We start from the raw sequence: 18,319 nt of genomic DNA, 5'->3' as shown, positions 1-18,319 counted from the left end.
GGGGGGGGTCAATTTGCGCCGGCCACAAATCACGCCGGGATCACCGCAAGTGTCCGACGCGTTCGTCTCGCGAAGCCGCCGCGACAAGGAGGCGCGCGAAAAATCAGACACACTGGTGTACAATTTAATAACGGTCTCACACTCGGATATCCGACAGTGGAGGGACGAGTCGAGTCTCAACGTTCTCGAGATTTCAAAGGAGAGCACCGCCGAATTCTCCTGCTAAATCGTGGCGCCCCGGGGAGAGAAAATCTCTCGCTGAGCGGTAAATCGTGAACGCCGAGAAGCACGCTCGGCGAAAAGACGATGGAAAAGTCCGCCCGGTGGACGGCGCGAACGCTGATTATTTCGACGTGACCGTAACTGGTTGGATACCACAACTGCTGCTGGAGGGCTAATTTACAGTTTGCTCTACGCCGTTGTCAAGAACGTCGCGCACGCTTCCGTAATTAGTTGCGCGCCGCGCAATGAAAATTTAGCGCCGTTACGAAAATTCGTAATTATTTATTGTCCCGCTCTTCCGGTGGGAAACACGCTGTAATTACCGGTGCCGCTCGCGCCAAGGTCCATCGACCGGGCTTCGCGCGTTCACGGCTGCGACCGCCGACGGCAACGACTATGACGACCAACTTTCCGACGAACTTTTAACCGCGAGCGCGATCGAAACGGGCCTGCATCGGGCGATTTAATTGCTCGTGCAGCCCCGCCGCGCCCGTCATTATTAGTGTTTTAATTAACTCGTCAATCTCGACGCGTCATTTTAATTACACGCATTCCGATTCCGTGCGCCGGTCCGCGACCGACAAAGCTATATACATCCACGTATCTCCCGGGCCAGGGGTGCTGCGAGAGATTTCCCCCTTGCGGAACTCCGCGATAAATCTCGATTAATCCAATCGAGAAGCCATCGCGCGGATCCTGGCACGTGACCAATCCGGAGGAAGCGATTGCCGATCGCCTCTCTCGACTCGCCAGGAATAGAGCTTCTCTCGTTTAGTTAACTTAGTCGCTTCTTCGATTAGTTAACCCGCCCCCCCGTCTCTTGCCGCGAAAGGCAAGGGAGATGCGAGCTCGCCGACATAACAGACACCCTCTTATTTCCCTCATGTTTTCCTTTTCTCTCTCACACACACTCTCTCTCTCTCCCCCTGGTTCCCCGAGACCTGCACTCCATAGACCGAGATGAGGGAGCGTCCGCTCGGCCGGAAAATCGCTTTAAACCGCGCCGACTAATATTAACTTTCTCCTATCGTTTCGCGAAATTCTTCGAACTCTTTTTTTCTCCCCCTCGCATCGTGCACCCCGCCGCCGTCGGGATCGTGAAAGCCTTCCCTTCCCGAGGGGCCGCACCGAAATTTCCTTATTTGCCGTTCGGACCGGCCGGCTTTGTGTAAACTTCGTTTTATCCCACAAACGGCCGAATGTTTTCCTCCCTCCATCTTGCCGATACCTCTCTCCCTCTCTCTTTCCCCCCTCGCGATCGATGCGTCTGGAATTTTGTAACGGGGGAGTAGGTGGGCGATGCGCGAACCACGCGGACGATGAAGCTCGTCGTCGGGCGGTAGTCACGACACTCCAAGGTCGCGTGTAATTAACTACCTCGCGCGCATACCATGCGCGCGATCGATCTCGAACTTTCGACTTTCGCGAGGCGTGCCACCGGGACGATGACTTCTGAAGTTCGGTGATTTATAGCGGCGCGAGAGGGGTGGAGAAAGAAGTGGAAGAAGGCGAGGGGGAGAAGAAGGACGGTGCGAGGCGAAAGAACGGCGGCGCGATCCGGGTCACTATTTCAAACCGGCTAACTTTATGCGAGCGATTTTACGGCGCAACAAACTGTCGCGTCCGCAGCGTGAAACAGTAATGCCTTCCGCTCGTATAACCGGCTGCATTCCACGACGAGCGTAACTCACGCGAGGTGGCTAACCGGCCGCTAAAAGCGCCACGGCGCCTATACAGTGTGTTCAAAAAAACGACAGGGCGCATCTGCTCCGCTTCTTCGCGAAACGCTGCACGATTGAACGAATGTCAAAGTGAAGCTCTAATTAACTCGACGCTCGCCGTGAATTCGCCCCGCCACGGTAACGTACAGACACCTCGCTGCACGACAGTCTCTCCGCTCTCTCCTCTGTGACGTCGAACTGGTTTACGGATCATTAGCGGAAGCCTCCATCTCCACCGGGATCGGGACAACGTGAACTCGCACATGCTCCGATTCTAATCAAGCAGCTACATACATCCGAGCGGCTCGAAAAACGCCCAATGCCCGAACCCTTCTGCCGAACACACTATTGACTCCACGGAAGGGTGGATCCCTTTTGAGGGTTGCTTCTCCATATTTTTATTTACATATTATACGGAGCCTATTATATAAAATTGATGTGTAACGTCGTTATTACTGCTTCCGTGAATCTCGTCATTACTAATTCGGGACCCAAAATATATCGAGGACCATTGGACCAATCTAGCCGTAGTTTTGCATAAATATTTTTAATAAGACTATCTAGTCCCTGTCGCAGGACTTTTCAATATCTATTACAGTTTTTCTTTGTTTCTAAACTGAATGAGAAGAAATTTTGTGGCGAGAAACCAAACTTTTGATTTGGAATATTAATAATTTTATCAAAAATTAATATTTGAAAAATCGACTACGACGAAGACTAGATAATCTGAACAATTGTTTTAAATATCTATGCAGAACTACAGCTAAATAAATCCAATAGTTACCGAAATATTTTGGTTGCCGATTAGCGATGACGTCATAAAGTCAATAACGTGATTAGAAGAAAAACTCAAACATTTTCGAACCGCTTAGATGTATGCAGCCCTTAAAGCCCTTAAAAGCTAGCTAGATATTCCCGGTCTCCCGTATAATCGTCAAGAAAATTACACAAGCACACGCGTTCGCGAGCAACTCATCGAGGCAATAAAAAAAACGCGAATTAAAGCCGGACATTAATGTTTTGTAGGTTTTCGCGTGGGAGGGAAGGGGGAGGCGGAAGCGCCCGACAGGATGGAAAATATTGACTCGGGTATCGGATTTTAATCAGCCGTTGAGAGCGAAAATATTTGGCGGAGGGCGATGCGTGCGCGATCCGCGCGGGGCGGATCCTAAAATTACGAGAAACTCGCGAGTAACGGGAAGCTTTTTCTCTCTTCCTGTCTCGGTCCGACAACGCGCAACGCTGAGTCCGTGTGACGCGATCGAAGGATGACGCGTCAGCAGCGTCCTCCGGGGAGGAAGAGAAAGAGAGAAGGACCTCAAACACGCATAATCCGCGCGAAATAACCGCCGTGCCGGCGAAAAGCTTCGCGAGTAAGTTTCGAAAAGCGGACGTATTCCGGCGCGCTCGGGCGGTCAAATATGTATTCTGGGGTAGCCAAACACACAGCGGCAGTCTTTTGCGCTGTTCGTAACTATACGTGCTAAAATATCCATCGCGACATACGTCGCATGCAGTCGCGCTGCGCAAAATGCAACGTTAATCCCGCCATTCGGCCGGAGTGAGTGTGTTGCGGGCTCTCGGCGAAATATTCGGCCGAAAAATGCGCAAGCGCACGTTACGCAATACGCCGAATTGCACTAGTTGCACGTGCACGCCTGTCCGCGTACACGGAAGGTGAGGGAGGAATGGGAGGGGATGTTCCGATGCGCCTCCGCGTTTTCTCACAACGCCTGCTCGTCCAATTAATTCGGCGTCGATTAACCAAATATCATTCTGCAAATACGCCTTCTTTTGCTTTGATCGCGTTACCGCTAAACGGAAATTGCATTATTCGCATTTAATTACGCGCGGATATCGAAAATGAAAAGTCAGGAACGCGTTAGGAACGCCGTTGACGGACACCCATCAAATTTTCGCCAGCGGAAAATCTACTTCAAATTTGTCAGCCTGCAGCTGAAACGATATTCAATAACAGCGGCATGCCCCGTATATAAAATATATACCCACATTCGCCGGGGCGGACATGTCTGCAAAATATTTCGGCCGAATATTTTTCCGCTTCCAATACGATAACTTCTAACTCACTTTACGGCCATTCGCGGTCATACGTCGCCGCAATGAAATCATCCTCCGCTCCACTTTGCGCGCTGATAAAGTGCTTAATATTTTAATCGTTCGTTTAACGAGCGCGGTGCCCGCGAGAATATTTCGCGCTTTGCAGCGCGTCCAATCAAAATAGCCGATTGGGTTCTGGATTCGCGAAATAGTCGGCCGAATGTGCCGGCTCGCGGAATCGTTTTATCCGCCAATTCATACTTTTATCGGGGAATATTATTTGATAAACATGTGTATAACCTCTCAATATTATTTAAAATTAAAAATAAGAGAGATGATGCGATTTCGCGATATACGCTTCTTTGCATGCCGCGCTAATGTGGATTCCTAAAAATGTAAATGAAGGGTCTGAGGAGAAGCATGGAAATAATAATAATATTAATAAACAAAGAAACAAATTATATCAATCTTTCGATATATATATATATATGTATATGAACAGGTCTAAATATGTTAATTATAAATAATATGTTAAAATTATCAGAATAGTTAAACGTTCCGATCATATATGCTAGATCTTCTTTAGTAGCACGTCTGTAATATTGACAACAACAATTATGAACCAATAATACATGTTACCGAAGAGGGCCTATGACTGAAGTCCGTTTAGTTGTTATGATGATTAATCTAATATATTATATCTAATAAATATATTTAAGCCTGTTTATATATCGAAAGATTAATAAGATTTTTTTCTTTATTTATAGCCCTATTATTTCTATGCCTGAGCTTCTCACGGCCCTTCACTTACATTTTCAGTTTATTTAAGAGCTGCTAGTTTTCTCTAATTTATTGTGAATCCCTAATAATTCTAAGATTTTTGTGGTTCGATCAGCGAGCGTGGAATATCAACACGATGATTAGACGCAAATATTCCGTATAATATTATTTGCATGGAGAAAAACACTCGGTGTAAAAGTTACTTGTTATTCACCACCGCGGTAAGTCTGAACTGATAAAGCGTGCGATGGCGGTCCCCGACCCGTTAACACGTTAATAACGGCATGTAGTTTTTCTCCAGACACGCGTGTTTAATACGCCGCACGTACCACAGCGTATAAACTTCTTTTTCACGTTACAGCGTAATGAACAACAACAGCGTGGAGCAGCCGGACCCGGACAACATAAAGATGTTCGTGGGTCAGGTACCTCATGACATGGACGAGAACGACCTGAGGACGATGTTCGAGGAGTACGGCCGAGTGCACCAAATAAATATCCTGCGGGACAAGATCACCGGCAGTCACAGGGGTAAGTGTTCGGATGATTTTTCTGGGACAACTCGCGCAGCGCATGCCTCGAAGTTGGTTCGCGCGAAGTTGCCTCGTGTCAACGCACCGCCGATCATCGGCGTTTTCATCGACGTTAACGGGACGATGAGCGCGAACGGTTACAGGAACGGAAGGGCGAAGATACGGAAAGAAGAAGGGGACGTGTTTACGACGGCAAAGAACGATAAAACGTCGCGACACGATCGTGCATCAATTCCGGATACGTTCGGCCGCCGGTCACGAAAAAATCGCCGGGGGGGGGGATCGCTTCTCACGGACGCGCCTTTCGAAAATGCGCCGATAAAATTCGCCGACGACGAATTAATCCGCCGAAAATTATATTTCTGACCACCTCGATTAATTCTGTCCGCCGACGTTTCGCAATTCAATCGAATTTTCGATATATTCGTCGTTTTGCGGCGCTTCGCGCCACATTATTGACGTAGTTCCATACATTGAGGCGTGCCGAAATTAGCCGTTTCGAATTACCCAGCTTTTTTCGGGATTCCGGGTCGATTATCAAAATCAAAATGTCGCTTATTAAATTTCCCAAATTCATGGACGCGATTTGCAAACCGGAAATGGTTCGGGTAAAAAAAGTAAGAAACGGGAATATGCGACGCAACGATTTTTTTTATCTCAACCCGGGTAGAAATTAATCGAGGTGTGCCTCAAGTTTGTAGAGGCTCTAAGTAGATATACTCCAAAATAGGCTTGCCTTCATTGGGCCTAGGTATAGCCAAGAAAGCTCATTCTGAGATTGGAATGAGATCTGAGATCTGGAATTTCGTGAATAGGCCTTGAGCAGGCGCTGATGTGAATGTTCTTAATACAAGTTTGCGCTCATCATTGTCAGGGCTAGTTAATCAATTCCCGAGTAGTTTAAAGTGAAATCTTAAAGAGACTCGGTGTGAAATTCACCATAATAAAGTCGAAATAAGACCAAATTAATTAACTTTGATTTTGGTTCTCAAAAATTGTATTTAGTATTTCGTAAGTAGAAAATTTGGAAAATAGAATAATACAATTTTTTAAATAGAAAATAGAGAACAAAATAAAATGGAACACAAACAGGCAACACAAGTCCGCATTTGAATTTTCTTATAAATTATTAATTGCACGACAAGATATAGTCAGTCTAGATAGAGCCTAGTTAAACATGTCAAGATCATCAAGGGTCCGGTTAGATTCACAAGTCTGGCCCTAATTTGTACGAGCGTTACATTTCCGTATGGGGCGCTAAATAGGTTTGCCTTTACAAAACCTAGATACAAGCGGGGGGGAAACATTGTATAGAGCCTTTCCAGTGCGCGTTTTAAATTTCTATCCAGGAACTTGGGTGTTTTCGAGCGAAGTTTTCCGTCGCGAATTAGCGCGGGGCAACGTTAATCGCAGGCCTGGAGTTTTATCGGTCTCCGCGCACGGCGCGACCGTCTCAGATAAGGATAACGAAGGCAGATCGTACATACAACGTCTAGTCGTACAGTCTAGTCAGGAGAGCGCTGGTCGTTTCCACGGTCTTTCCTCGGGGTATATCGATCGGGGTAGGGGGTGAGCGAGCGCGAGAGAGAACAACCCCCGTGAGACTCGGTAACGTCCCCACGTCCGAATGCAGGCAGCCGCGCGCTTGTAACGCGGCTGCCACTGAAATATGCACGTGCTCGCTAATAACGAGCCTTAACGCTCGCTAAACGTCACCGACACCGGCGAAAGTTTGCGCAATTACTTTCTCCGTACGGATGACTTCAAGTTTGCGGCCGGTGCGGAAGTCAGACGTCGCGCGCGGTTACCCGGTATATGTCGGTGTGGACATGTGTGCGGTGTGTGGGCATGTGTACGTCCAAGGGGGAGAGGGTATCGATTTCAACGCGTACGTACGAGACGCGGTCGAAGTTCGCCATGGAGATTGCCGAGCGTAATTACACTCGTACCGCGATAAAGCGCGGCCCGAAATAGTGAAGGACGGGGGGAAATGACGTCCCATTGCGCTATCGTCTTAACGTGGCAATAGCAGTGGGGAAACTGGGTTAGATTAGCGATGAATAAATTAAAATTTCGCTATAGCGCGCGTGTGCCGGTGAAGAGCTCGGGGCGGAGCTGTTTCCCTCGATCGATATTTCTTTAATAATGGATACCGATGGATTCACGGACGGGGAACGTTCGTTCCCCGTTTCTTTCTCGTTTGCGACTTCGATTGTTGTTAGGTCCCGCGCAACGGATACCGTAAGCTCGCAGACGAACGCGTCGCGACCCGCATTCTCTCGCGATTCCCGCTAATTCGCACGCGAGCGATTCCCCGATCGGCGAGTCTTCGCGGAAATCCCCGTGCAGATAAGTGGATCTGTATGTAAAATGTACGCGATGCGCGCGCTATCCGAGTCGGAAGGCGCGAAGCGTCGGAATTCTGAGAACTCGCGGAATAATTAATGTGGGCGAATTGTAAACGTCATGCGCACCTGCAAAATTGATGGCGGCAGCCAGTACAACTGGGATGAAATTCGTTCCCCATTGTGAAAATTTAACTTGATTACCATGACGTAATGGTGAATTAATGTCCCATTCGCCGCGGGGGCCCTTTGTTTAATGCATCGCATTTTAGATTCGAAATCTCTGTCAACGCCGGCAGTCTCAATTTCGCGATAAAACAGATGAGTAATTGCTGCCCCCCAATTAACTCGCGGCCAGACCTGATTGCCGGACGCGTCCAACAGCCGCGTGCGGACATCTACGTCTGACTTTTTCCCAAATATCCAGCGCTCTAGTTACTTGTAAGTCAACTTTTGTCACTTTTTCTTAACTTTTCAAGTCACTGAAAAATTCACTATCGTCGAAAATGGGTTATTATAGCCATTTTTTTCTCCTGTCGTTAAATTTGTAAAATGTAGTCTATGTGTCATATACAGGACGTCCGGAATTTTTCTCTCAATCGTTCGTGTAAAGGTATATAATTATGTATCGCCAAGAATTGGACACGTTGAAATATAAACTCTATGTAATTACAAGAGACATATTAGTACCTCGAAATCAGAATGTCTTCACTATAAGGAGATATATTACGAGCTGGTACAAGTTGATTGGTAGTACATTTATCGATTTTCAATACTTCAGAAATACTGGAAAGAAGGTTAAAAAACGTTTATTTGCGTCCAGGCTTGTGTCTAGAAGTCTATTTTTAATGTCATATGAGATGAAGAATTTCGGAGCGAAGCAAACTCGGTTAGGATCGGACTCGGTTTTTTGCTTGCCAGACGACCGCCTTTATCACTGGGTTATTTAGATTCTACGTTAATGACATCTTCTATTTTCACATTTAAAGCATCTCACCTATGTATATGAGTACCTCGTACCTATGTATACGAAGTACACGCGGGGATCCTTGTACCTTCTAAATAAAAGTATCATAAGTTTATAAGAACAATATTTCCAGTCGTTGGCTTTTTTTCTTCATCTTGTGTATCCCGTGTATCTCGTACTAATACGCCGGGAAAAGTATCAGCGTGTAACTCGAACTGTCGTTTCCATTTAGAAATTAGTATCTCGAATTTGGGGGTACTACCATTTTGCAAGCGAGTGCAACTTTTGCACACAAAAGTCAAGTTATTAATGATTGACAATAGCCATAGCTTCTTTAATTAATGACTTAAAAATTTGCATTTTATTTGTAAAAAAGAACCTCTTTGTTCAGAGTGATCTAATGTACGAATACATAACAGCTGTTGCATCTAACGACAAACATCAATATATTCAACCTCAAATCTTAAACCTGTCGCTAAGTACAACAGCTGCTATATATTTGTAGATTAGATCACTCTGAACAAAAAAGTCCTGTACCATTTTGCGAGTAAGATTTTTGAGTTATTAATTAAAGAAACTACTATGTATGGCCGTTTTCAATAATTAATAATTTGAAATTTTGCGTGGTTGTTTGCAAAATGGTAGAGGACTTTTCTGCTCAGTTTAACCCGTTCTATCTTTATACGAGCGATTGAGATAAGGGTTCCGGATATTCTGTACATTTTTGCCGTCTCGTCTGCTGTCGATTGCCGTTCGCTCACTGGGCACCCTTGGTCTTTCCTTGTCATAAACTTTCGAATCGTATTAAAACTCCCTATATTAAGCTATCCAAAGATAAATCTGGGAAGATAAAAATAAATGTTATTCCTGGCTTAAATGACTTTGTTCCTTTTAGAATTTGAGAAAATGTCACATTTGGTCACTATTTTGGTCACCTTTTGTCACCTTTCCCGCCGAGAAGCGATCATTATTTCATTTTCTTGTTCAGGTGAGTGAATGACAGCATTGTTAATATCCAACCGGACCCGATTAATTGTCACCGGACATGTTACGTCACAAAAGAACTTCATCTCATAACGCAACGGCAACGATGGCGACGGCGGTATGCGCGCTATCGGTTTAAATTATATTACTTAAGTAAAATTCCGCGCGCGGAATAATACGCTCGACGTCGCGAGTTCGCGCGAGCGCGTGTCTGCCGCTCTCTCTGGCCAAACAGCGGGGCAGAAAGTAAATTCTACAATACATCAGGGCGCTTTCGCTCGCCGGTGGAAATAAAACGCCGGAGTTCCCAGAAATTCTATATTAATTAAGCCGCGGAGCCGAGCCGCGGCGCGTAAGCTCTACTAAAAATTAACAAAGAGTACCTGTGGAATATGTTTGATTTACGCCAGAATAAATTTAAGCTCTGAAATTACCGACAAGGAAATGCTCGTAACGTCACGTCGGCGTCGTCGTCGTCGTCGTTATCGACGTCGTCATCGACGTCCTCGTCGTAACGAGAAAAAGAATTGCCATGACCGTTTCATTGATCATTATGATACCGTAATGCGTTTCCCGCGTTTCATTTTACGCGCTCCTCATTAAATCAGCTTTGAGATAATTTTATCGCGCGATAAAATATTTTTAATTAAAGCACGGCAGAGAGAGAGAGAGAGAGAGAGAGAGAGGAGGGGTAATGTACGGCAGATAATTTGGCCAAAGGCAACGCTTCTTTCTCTCGCGTTGTGTGACCAAATTAATCGAATTAGTTGCTAATTAAACGAACGAAGTGTTCTACTTTGCACGTTTGACGCTGAAACACGATTATTTGCTCAAGTTACCGAAAGTTGCCGCAATTGACGACCGTGTTGATGATATCGATCGATTTTCTGGCCGGACGGGGCGCGCGTTACGCCGGCAAACGTGCGTTAAGACGAGCCAATTTTGTCGCAAAGCGGCTTCGCAATTGCGGTAATGTAATCAGCTGGGGCATTAGCGTGCTAATTCGGGCATGGCCGCTCTCTCGAAACACAAGAGACACCCGCGCTGGAAAGAGATTAAACTGTGAAGTCACCTGCTTTCGAGATCAATATCGCTGAAGCGCGAGCGTCCCGTGGAATGTTCAATTTGGCGGGTCAATAGGAAACAGCGAACTCGCGGCGAGCTCCTTTTATCTCCGATTAAAACGAGTGCGGAACCGTGTTCGCAATGAAGACTTCCGAGATTGCCATCGCAGCCAATATATTGGAATCTCGAAAGTGTCCGACTGCGTCCGCTTCTTGTCGCAAAGTAGCGGAATTCGATACTCCGCTACTTTGTGAGACACGGTACGACGACGAGAACGTCGTCGTCGACGACGACGATGACGACAACAAGATCCTCTGCAAACAAGAAGGAGAAAGAGGAAGAGGAGCAGAAGCCGCCACCGCGCTGTTGCTCTCCCGTTGCAGAATTTTCCACGCGGAATTCCCTTGCACCGCCGGGCGAAAAGACGTCGGGAAATGTTTTAGTTAAATTAACAGAGCTCTCGCACGGCGATGCTACCCTGTGTGTGTGTGTGTGTGTGTGTCGATTGCGAATTCCTCCTCTTCGACGAGCTTCCTGTTACCCGTTGTCTGCGAGGATATACGGTATCGTTACGAAGCGCGTTTGTCTCTCTCTATCTCTCTCTCTCTCTTTCTCTCTCGTATCTTCGTCGCGCTGAAAGCTATCTCTTTCTCTCTCTCTCGCGCGCGCGCCGGAATACTTCGCGCGCAAATCGCGCTTCGGTGGATTTGTTTGCCTTGCTACACGGAAATGCGAATCGACTGCTACCGCTGCTCGTTACGTCCCCCCGAAGTACACCCCACCATTAATCACACGCTCCTATTAATCGTCCTTAAGTCGTGCCATGCTCGCGTCACCTCGCTCTTTCACGTCCAAGAAAGCCGAACTTCGCGCGGCGGCTGTCTTTAAGGGCCTCCATAGAGATCGGCTGTACTATTTGTCAGTCGTGTATAACGCTTGAAAACGGAGAAGATCGATATCCTTCTCGCGGGCTTTTGCCGTGCGCTCTCTCTTTCTCGCGTCTTTCCGTCACTCACAATAATCGATTTCTCAGGTACGGAATATCGCGGACGGAGAGAGACGCCATTGAGACGTCTCCGAATCTGAGTAGACGGAAATTTCTCGCGGTATCGGGAAAATTTCGCGGATTAGGAAGATCGAATAACGCGCGGAGAATCGATTCCCGTCGACTTTCTTTTGTTCCGCCTGTGTGTACTCTTCCTTTCTTCGTTTCCCTTCGTATTTTTTTTCCCCTCTTCTCCCCCTTTTTTCTCTCACAAGGATCGCGTTCTTTGAGCGTCTTGTCTCACGGATGGCTTTATTTTCCCCGCCTAACGGTTATTTTCTCGTGTCTCTTTGTGCCGTGACTTCCGGTCTCTCCCAAAGGCTACCGAAATCGTGAAGAACGCCCCGAGTCGTCGTAGACCGTGCACTTCAGGATTACGCGAGAAACTTTAAACGAAACTCCGGCGCGGAAGTATCGCAAAGCTGCTTCCGAAGTGAGCTCGTGTTCCAACACGTGCAAGCCGGATTCGAGGTAGTTCCCGGTTCTTTTCGCAGGAGAATAGCGGACTTTTCGAAGACAGATAAATTTTTGAAGTCCCATAACGGCCGCGCCGAGCTGATAACCAAGTGTACGCTGTGTATACTTCGCAACTCAAAGGAGCTTTAGATAATTGCGCGATGTATTTTAAAGCGCGGGCCGCGCTTACGCGCCGCGTGACGCTCGTCAAAATGTTAGGGAGGGAAAAAAAGGGAAGAGGAAAACCGACGCGAGCGAGAATCTCTGCCAAAGTGCTTCTTCCAATAAATATAATTATTTTCAGCTCGAAACATTCCCGGGATACTTTTACTTTGGTCACACACACACACACACACACGCGCGCGCGCGCGTGCGCGATTTTTTATCAAATGAACAATCGTCGCGGTTTTTGAATTTATGGGTCATAATTTCCCACGCATAGGCATTCTATATGATCCGTCACTTTTTCTTTTCAACTGATACAAAACTTGAAGCTTCATTTTAAATCTTGGACCGATGTTATGCAATCAATGTAAATCACTGCACGAGAAATTCATTCTTGTTTAATGTACGATCAATTAACGCTTCATTAATGCTCGACTAAGGGTTATCTGTCGATGTTGGGCCCGTGATTATTACTCGCCTGTAATCTAATATCGGGCCGGTATCGAGCCGACATCGAAAATCTGTCGCCTGATAATGGCCCAACGTACAGCCTGTGAAACGCTATTCGGGCTGGCACGTGCCAGCAGCCACGGTAAACGGCACTTGCTTAGTATTTCCGACGTTCGCTCGTCGATCACTCAGCCTTAATGACGCCTCTGCCCTTTGTTCGCCCCTCGAGGTGCTGGATCCCACTCGGAATTCCACCCGTGCCGCGAGTGCGTGTAAATACAAGAACCGGCTGGTAAATCTCGCGCGAATTAATCGTCGTGACGTGCTTTGCATCTCCGCCGCGCTTCGTCCGTTTCTTTAATTCGCGAATAACGCGGAAATACCGGCGATACCGGCGCAGGAATGACGGGTCGCTTTAATCGAAATTATGGAATTCGGATAAACTCGCCGGTTTTCCGAAACCAGTAATTTTCGCAGCCATTCGCGCACACGTTCGACTCAGCCTCGTGGCGTGCTTAAAAAACGTCCGCAATTTTACAGGACATTCTGGATTTGTATTGCTTCCAGTCACATACATTCTTCGATAAAAACGAAATTAAGGATTGTTACGTAAAAATCGGAATTATCTGGGAGTAATAACGCATAATTAGCGCATAATTCTTATATATCAATAAACAAATATATTTGTTTTACTGAATAGCTTGTTATTCGCCCTTCACTGGAAATTCTGTTTTCTAACATAACGGACAGAGCGCAAAATTCTTGCGTTTCATTTTTGAAGAGAGAATATGTGCATAAATAGAACATAATTATATATATCTTTATTATTCATGTTGCATTAAGTGAAGGAAGGGGGGGGGGGGGCGTTAGACAGACATACCGAAATTGATTCTCCTTCGGCGAAGAGGATACAATGGAAGACTTTTTACGTAATACCGCAGAGTCACGACTTGAGATACGTTTCAAGACTCCCAAATTCCCAACCGCGGGTTAAGAAATCCTCATTTTATTTCGGCTGCTTATACCCTTCGGAGAGAAGGGTAGAAGTTGTTACACGCGTTCGAAACGTCTTATCCTTTTCTCCCTCTCATTCTCTCCCTCGGGGTCACGAAAATGCCAACTAGCGGGATGATAAAAACGCGAAAGGCGGGCAAAACGAACTGCTTTAATTTAAAGTTGCGTGCGGGATTTGGGACTTTTACTTTTTGAGTTTCCCTTGACGACGAGGGCGGTTTCTCCCTCTCGACATCACCGTCCTCGTCCTTTTCGTCGTCGACGGCGTCCTCCCACCGCGAACTCGTTACGTTTTCGTCGTAGGGAATTACGCGACTTTGACTAAAGCCAGTTAAAGTCTCATCGGAGTTGCGACTAAACGGCTTCTGATCCCCGTAATCTTGTGGAACTCATGGCATTGACCGCTACCAGGCGCAGTTTCAAAATTTCATTGATAAACGTCAACAGCGTTAACGGTTAACTTCTATTCATCCGAATTTTGGTTCTACGTTGATCCTGCAAACACCGTTACCCGATACTTGAGAGATCAATAAATGTCCCGTAGAAAAATATTTCTATTTTTAGCCCGTGCAAACTGTTAGTTTTGGCAGTGAAAGCGCGTGTATTCGACTGAGTGAGTATGACCCCGTTTTTAAAATAGGAAAGGGGCATTTTTTTTAGTGAAGGTAATATTTTTTAATAATAAACACGTACAGTATTGTGTAAATTTGAGACGTGTAAACGTACATTCAGCTACGCGCAAATGCACCACTCCTTAACGTGCTTCTTTCCGTATTGAAATAAAAACTGAGTAAAAGAGGAACGTATTAACATGCTGTCACTCATCAGCTAGAAAACAAGTATTGAAGACGAGCTATCTGCTCAAAAATACACGAGCGTACTCGCGTATATTCGTCCTATTCCTTCGCTCAACAGACTACGCGTGCTTGACAGTGCAAGAAACGAGCGGAAAAATAATAGATTGGCTTAAAACTGGGTCATATGAGGAGTAAAAATGGCGGAATATTTTTGTAAAGGTTCGTCTTTCTCGTTGGAAAGGAAAAAAAGAAAGAAGGAACGAAATTGAAAGAACTACCTGCGCATGTATCTCAAGCACGGTTGAAGTGTAAAATGTCGCGGAATAGTGACATTTATCTGCGTAATATCATATCGCGAGGGCGCCCACCCGTGAAAATATCGCTGGCAAGACGGACCTTCGTGCTCGCGTCAGCCTCGACAGAGATGTCCGCGACGTCTTACAAATTACACTTGGCTATCAACGCGTTAACCATTCTCCTCGTTACATCACGTCCACTCGGCTCGCGAGAATTCGTGCCCGGCGATATAAACGCGACGATGGCGAAAGTCCTGGCTGCCGGCCAGGATTACAAGGAGCTGCGCATGCCGCGAAGTTTAATTTCTCTCGAATCCCGAGTCGAAAGTCTCATTTCTTCCCGTTGCTTTGCGTTTGTACTATTCTCTTCTGCCTCCCTCTCCACCACCTCTCGGCTTTCGTTACGCTCTTAACCTCACCTCACCTTCCCACTTCCCTTCCGTTGTTCCGTTCTCTCCCTCGCCTTTACCCCCGTTCCGGTGCCTCTTTGTACTCGAATATGGAGCCGCGGATACTTCTCTCGCTCCTCTTGCCATTACGCCGTGGCAAAACTGCCATCGATTGCGCAAATATTTGAGCGCTGCTGCGAGGGCAGGCAGGAGAGAGAGAGAGAGAGAGAGAGAAAGCGAGCGAAGGGACACGAGGAAGATGGTGCAAGCTGGAGTGCAATGTAACCGTATTTCGGCTGATTCTGAAAGTAAGCCGGGTAAATTTGCACGGGGCTTATCTAACCACGGCAGGTGTCGACTACCTTCGAGACTTCGAGATATCCGACTGCCACCGGCTAGCCTTACAGTTCCGACTATTGCGCATGTTTCAACGAAGAATCGCGTCGCAACCGCGCGCGGCAATTTTGGACGTTTTCATTCCCGCCGGTTTTCTCGTCTCCATCGATCCACACCTGCGAGAATTACGCGACCGCTCTCGAGATCGTTCCGGCTCGTTCAAACTGTTTCTACGGAAGCGGAGGAATCGGCGAGCCGACCGCTCGGAAGGAGATAGAGACGAACTTGGTTTATACTGTATAAAATAATTTCTTCGCACAACAGCGTTCCGTTCGGGAAACTGCGTCGTTCGCGGGATAGAAGGAGGAGAGTCAAGGGGAAATTTCATCACCATTCCGATGCTGTAAAAAAAAAATATATATATATATCGAGCTAGCTTCTTCTTATCGTGGAGAGACTCTTCTTTCTTCCGTGGGAGAAAAAAGATTCAAGAGCTTTGTACACAGATCCTCCCCCTCCTCCTCCTTCTCTTTCTGCTTACCGATTCAAATATATTCAGATGAGGATCTCGCCGCGCTCGCGCGCGCTCGCACGCTACGTTTCGCTCGATACACAACGAGAGAGCCATCGGATACAATGGCTTGGAACGGATCCCAATATTATCTCCCATTATGACATACATCGGGATCTTCCGGGCAATAAGATCTCTTTCTGGATTTATGGGGGCGCACTCGTAACGGTGACCGGCGTAACGGATTGCGCCGATTTATCACGCGTTTTTCTCGCCTGGTCAAACGCGCCGGCCGTCTGTACGTATGTATACGTACGCCACATATAAATACAAACGCGCATCGTGCGAGCGCGGCAACGGACCATCCGACGGAAACCAACGCGCCCCGGAGCATTGAATCGCGCTCCGTTTGTTCTTCCTGGCCGAAATTGTAGGTCGAGAGGACCGCGGGTATATTTCTGTCGCTGCGCGTCACTGTCACGCGACGCCCCGGCGAAGAGTTTCGCGCGGAAAATGCTACGAGCGCGAACGATAGAAGTGAGATATCACTCCCGTGGAGATGAATCACGATGAAGAGAATCGCGTCGATTCTCTCGAACGATCATCGTCCGTTATATGGAATCGTTACATCGCGGAGGAGACCACACGCTGCCACGTAACACCGCATAAACGGTGCGTGACGTTATCAAACATTTATTTATTCTTTTCATAATCTGATCTGCTTGTAATATATTGAAACGTCTCTGAAAGCGGGATCAACTCGAAACTGTCTTCGACGAGTCGCGACGATCAATTCCGCTCCTCACGGTTATTATTGTTGCGGATAACCCGGTTCCATCTCGGGTAAGTAATACGGTGTCATTCGGTCGGCACTTTTTACGGTCTCCTAGCTCCGAGTGGCGACGGTATCGCTTGAATAAAGAAAAAGGCGATATCCCCACGCGAAAACGGGGTTGACCCGATTCCGCGGTGGAAACAGTAGATCAACTCGATCAGCCGCTCTTACGTGCCCCATTCTTTTCCTCAGCCGGTCTCCAGCGAAAACTATCCGATAAAATAATATCGAGTCGAAGTCTTCTTTCCCTTTTTGTCGACTCGACGCAACCCGAACCCGAGGCGGCTCCGTGGCCCCTCGTGACCCCTTATGCGAGATACCCCGGAATCTTGTTTCCTTCCTATACAGATTCTCCCACGAATTTTTCAAATCGCCTTATACATATATACACGTATATACGTGTATATACTTTACTCAACGAGTTAACTTTGGAAAGCGATAATTTATCCTCACATCGAATATCTCTCTCTCCCTCTTTCTATCTTTCCTTTCGAGCCGAGCTTAAAAAAACGATCAACCGGACTTTTTCGCTTATTTCGCAAACGCTCATTAACTTCAGTGCGAAGTAACTTGGCGCGACGCCCTAATACAACATGACTAATTCCGAGACGCACTGTGCAGCATCCCTCGCGCGACAGCAAACGAAATGGAAAAACCGTGGAACATGGAAGGTAACCATTAGCGGGAGTTCAGTATGTTTGACTAAGTTCGGTTGCGTCCGCTCGGCAAAAAGCAAAGTACTCGGATCCGCTGCTGCTAACTGGATGTGAGCGAGCTCGGTCGGGCTTCACGAGGACGCTTGTTGCTTGGCGAGAGATTCGTCTTCCAATCTGGTAGCCGCTTCAACGAGACGGAGCGTACAGGCTGGAGCGCGAGAGAACGGCCGAGGAGCGGGAGAAGGCGGGAGAAAAGCAAAGAAGAGGGAAAAAAAGAAGAGTGGAATGATAGAGCACGACGAGGAGCAGGCGCGAAATACAAGTAGGGCGCCGTACGGGTGAGAGAAAGAGAGCGGAAAAGGAGAGAGTGGAAGTGGAGTACGACAAAACCTCAATCCCTTTAATGGAGACAAATCCCCCTCTGCGCGCGCCCTCCTACGACGCGCCGGCAGACAATTTGTAAGAGTATATCCCACCTACCCTGATATTAGTACTGTGCGGCCGGGGGTGGCTCGGGTAGCCAATCATCCACCGACCTCTCGCCTACCTCGCTCTCACCCACTCTCACCCACTCAACCGCCCACCCGTACTCCTTACGTTTTCTCTCACCTGCATTCCATCTTTCTTTCACTTTCCCTCCGCATCTTCCTTCCGTTTTCCCGCCCTTCATTCGTTCCATCCCTCCCCCCCCCCC

The 18,319-nt window shown here is 47.2% G+C and overlaps 1 protein-coding gene across 17 annotated transcripts in view; it reads left to right on the top strand.

Annotated features, from left to right (window-relative positions):
- Positions 1 to 18,319, top strand: part of LOC106742530 (CUGBP Elav-like family member 2) — a 575,750-nt gene that overhangs the window by 408,214 nt on the left and 149,217 nt on the right. For all 17 annotated transcript variants that reach the window (XM_014615564.1, XM_014615562.1, XM_014615563.1 and 14 more), the window contains one exon: positions 5,143 to 5,312. In XM_014615564.1, coding sequence (XP_014471050.1) covers positions 5,143 to 5,312 — 170 coding nt within the window. The remainder of the gene's footprint in view (positions 1 to 5,142; positions 5,313 to 18,319) is intronic.

Source organism: Dinoponera quadriceps, unplaced genomic scaffold (genome assembly GCF_001313825.1).
Source record: "Dinoponera quadriceps isolate SergipeBrazil2010 unplaced genomic scaffold, ASM131382v1 scaffold113, whole genome shotgun sequence".
In the NCBI taxonomy this organism is placed as follows: domain Eukaryota; kingdom Metazoa; phylum Arthropoda; class Insecta; order Hymenoptera; family Formicidae; genus Dinoponera; species Dinoponera quadriceps.
The sequence above is the reverse complement of the archived record's forward strand: the minus strand, read 5'-3'. Positions and strand labels throughout refer to the sequence as shown.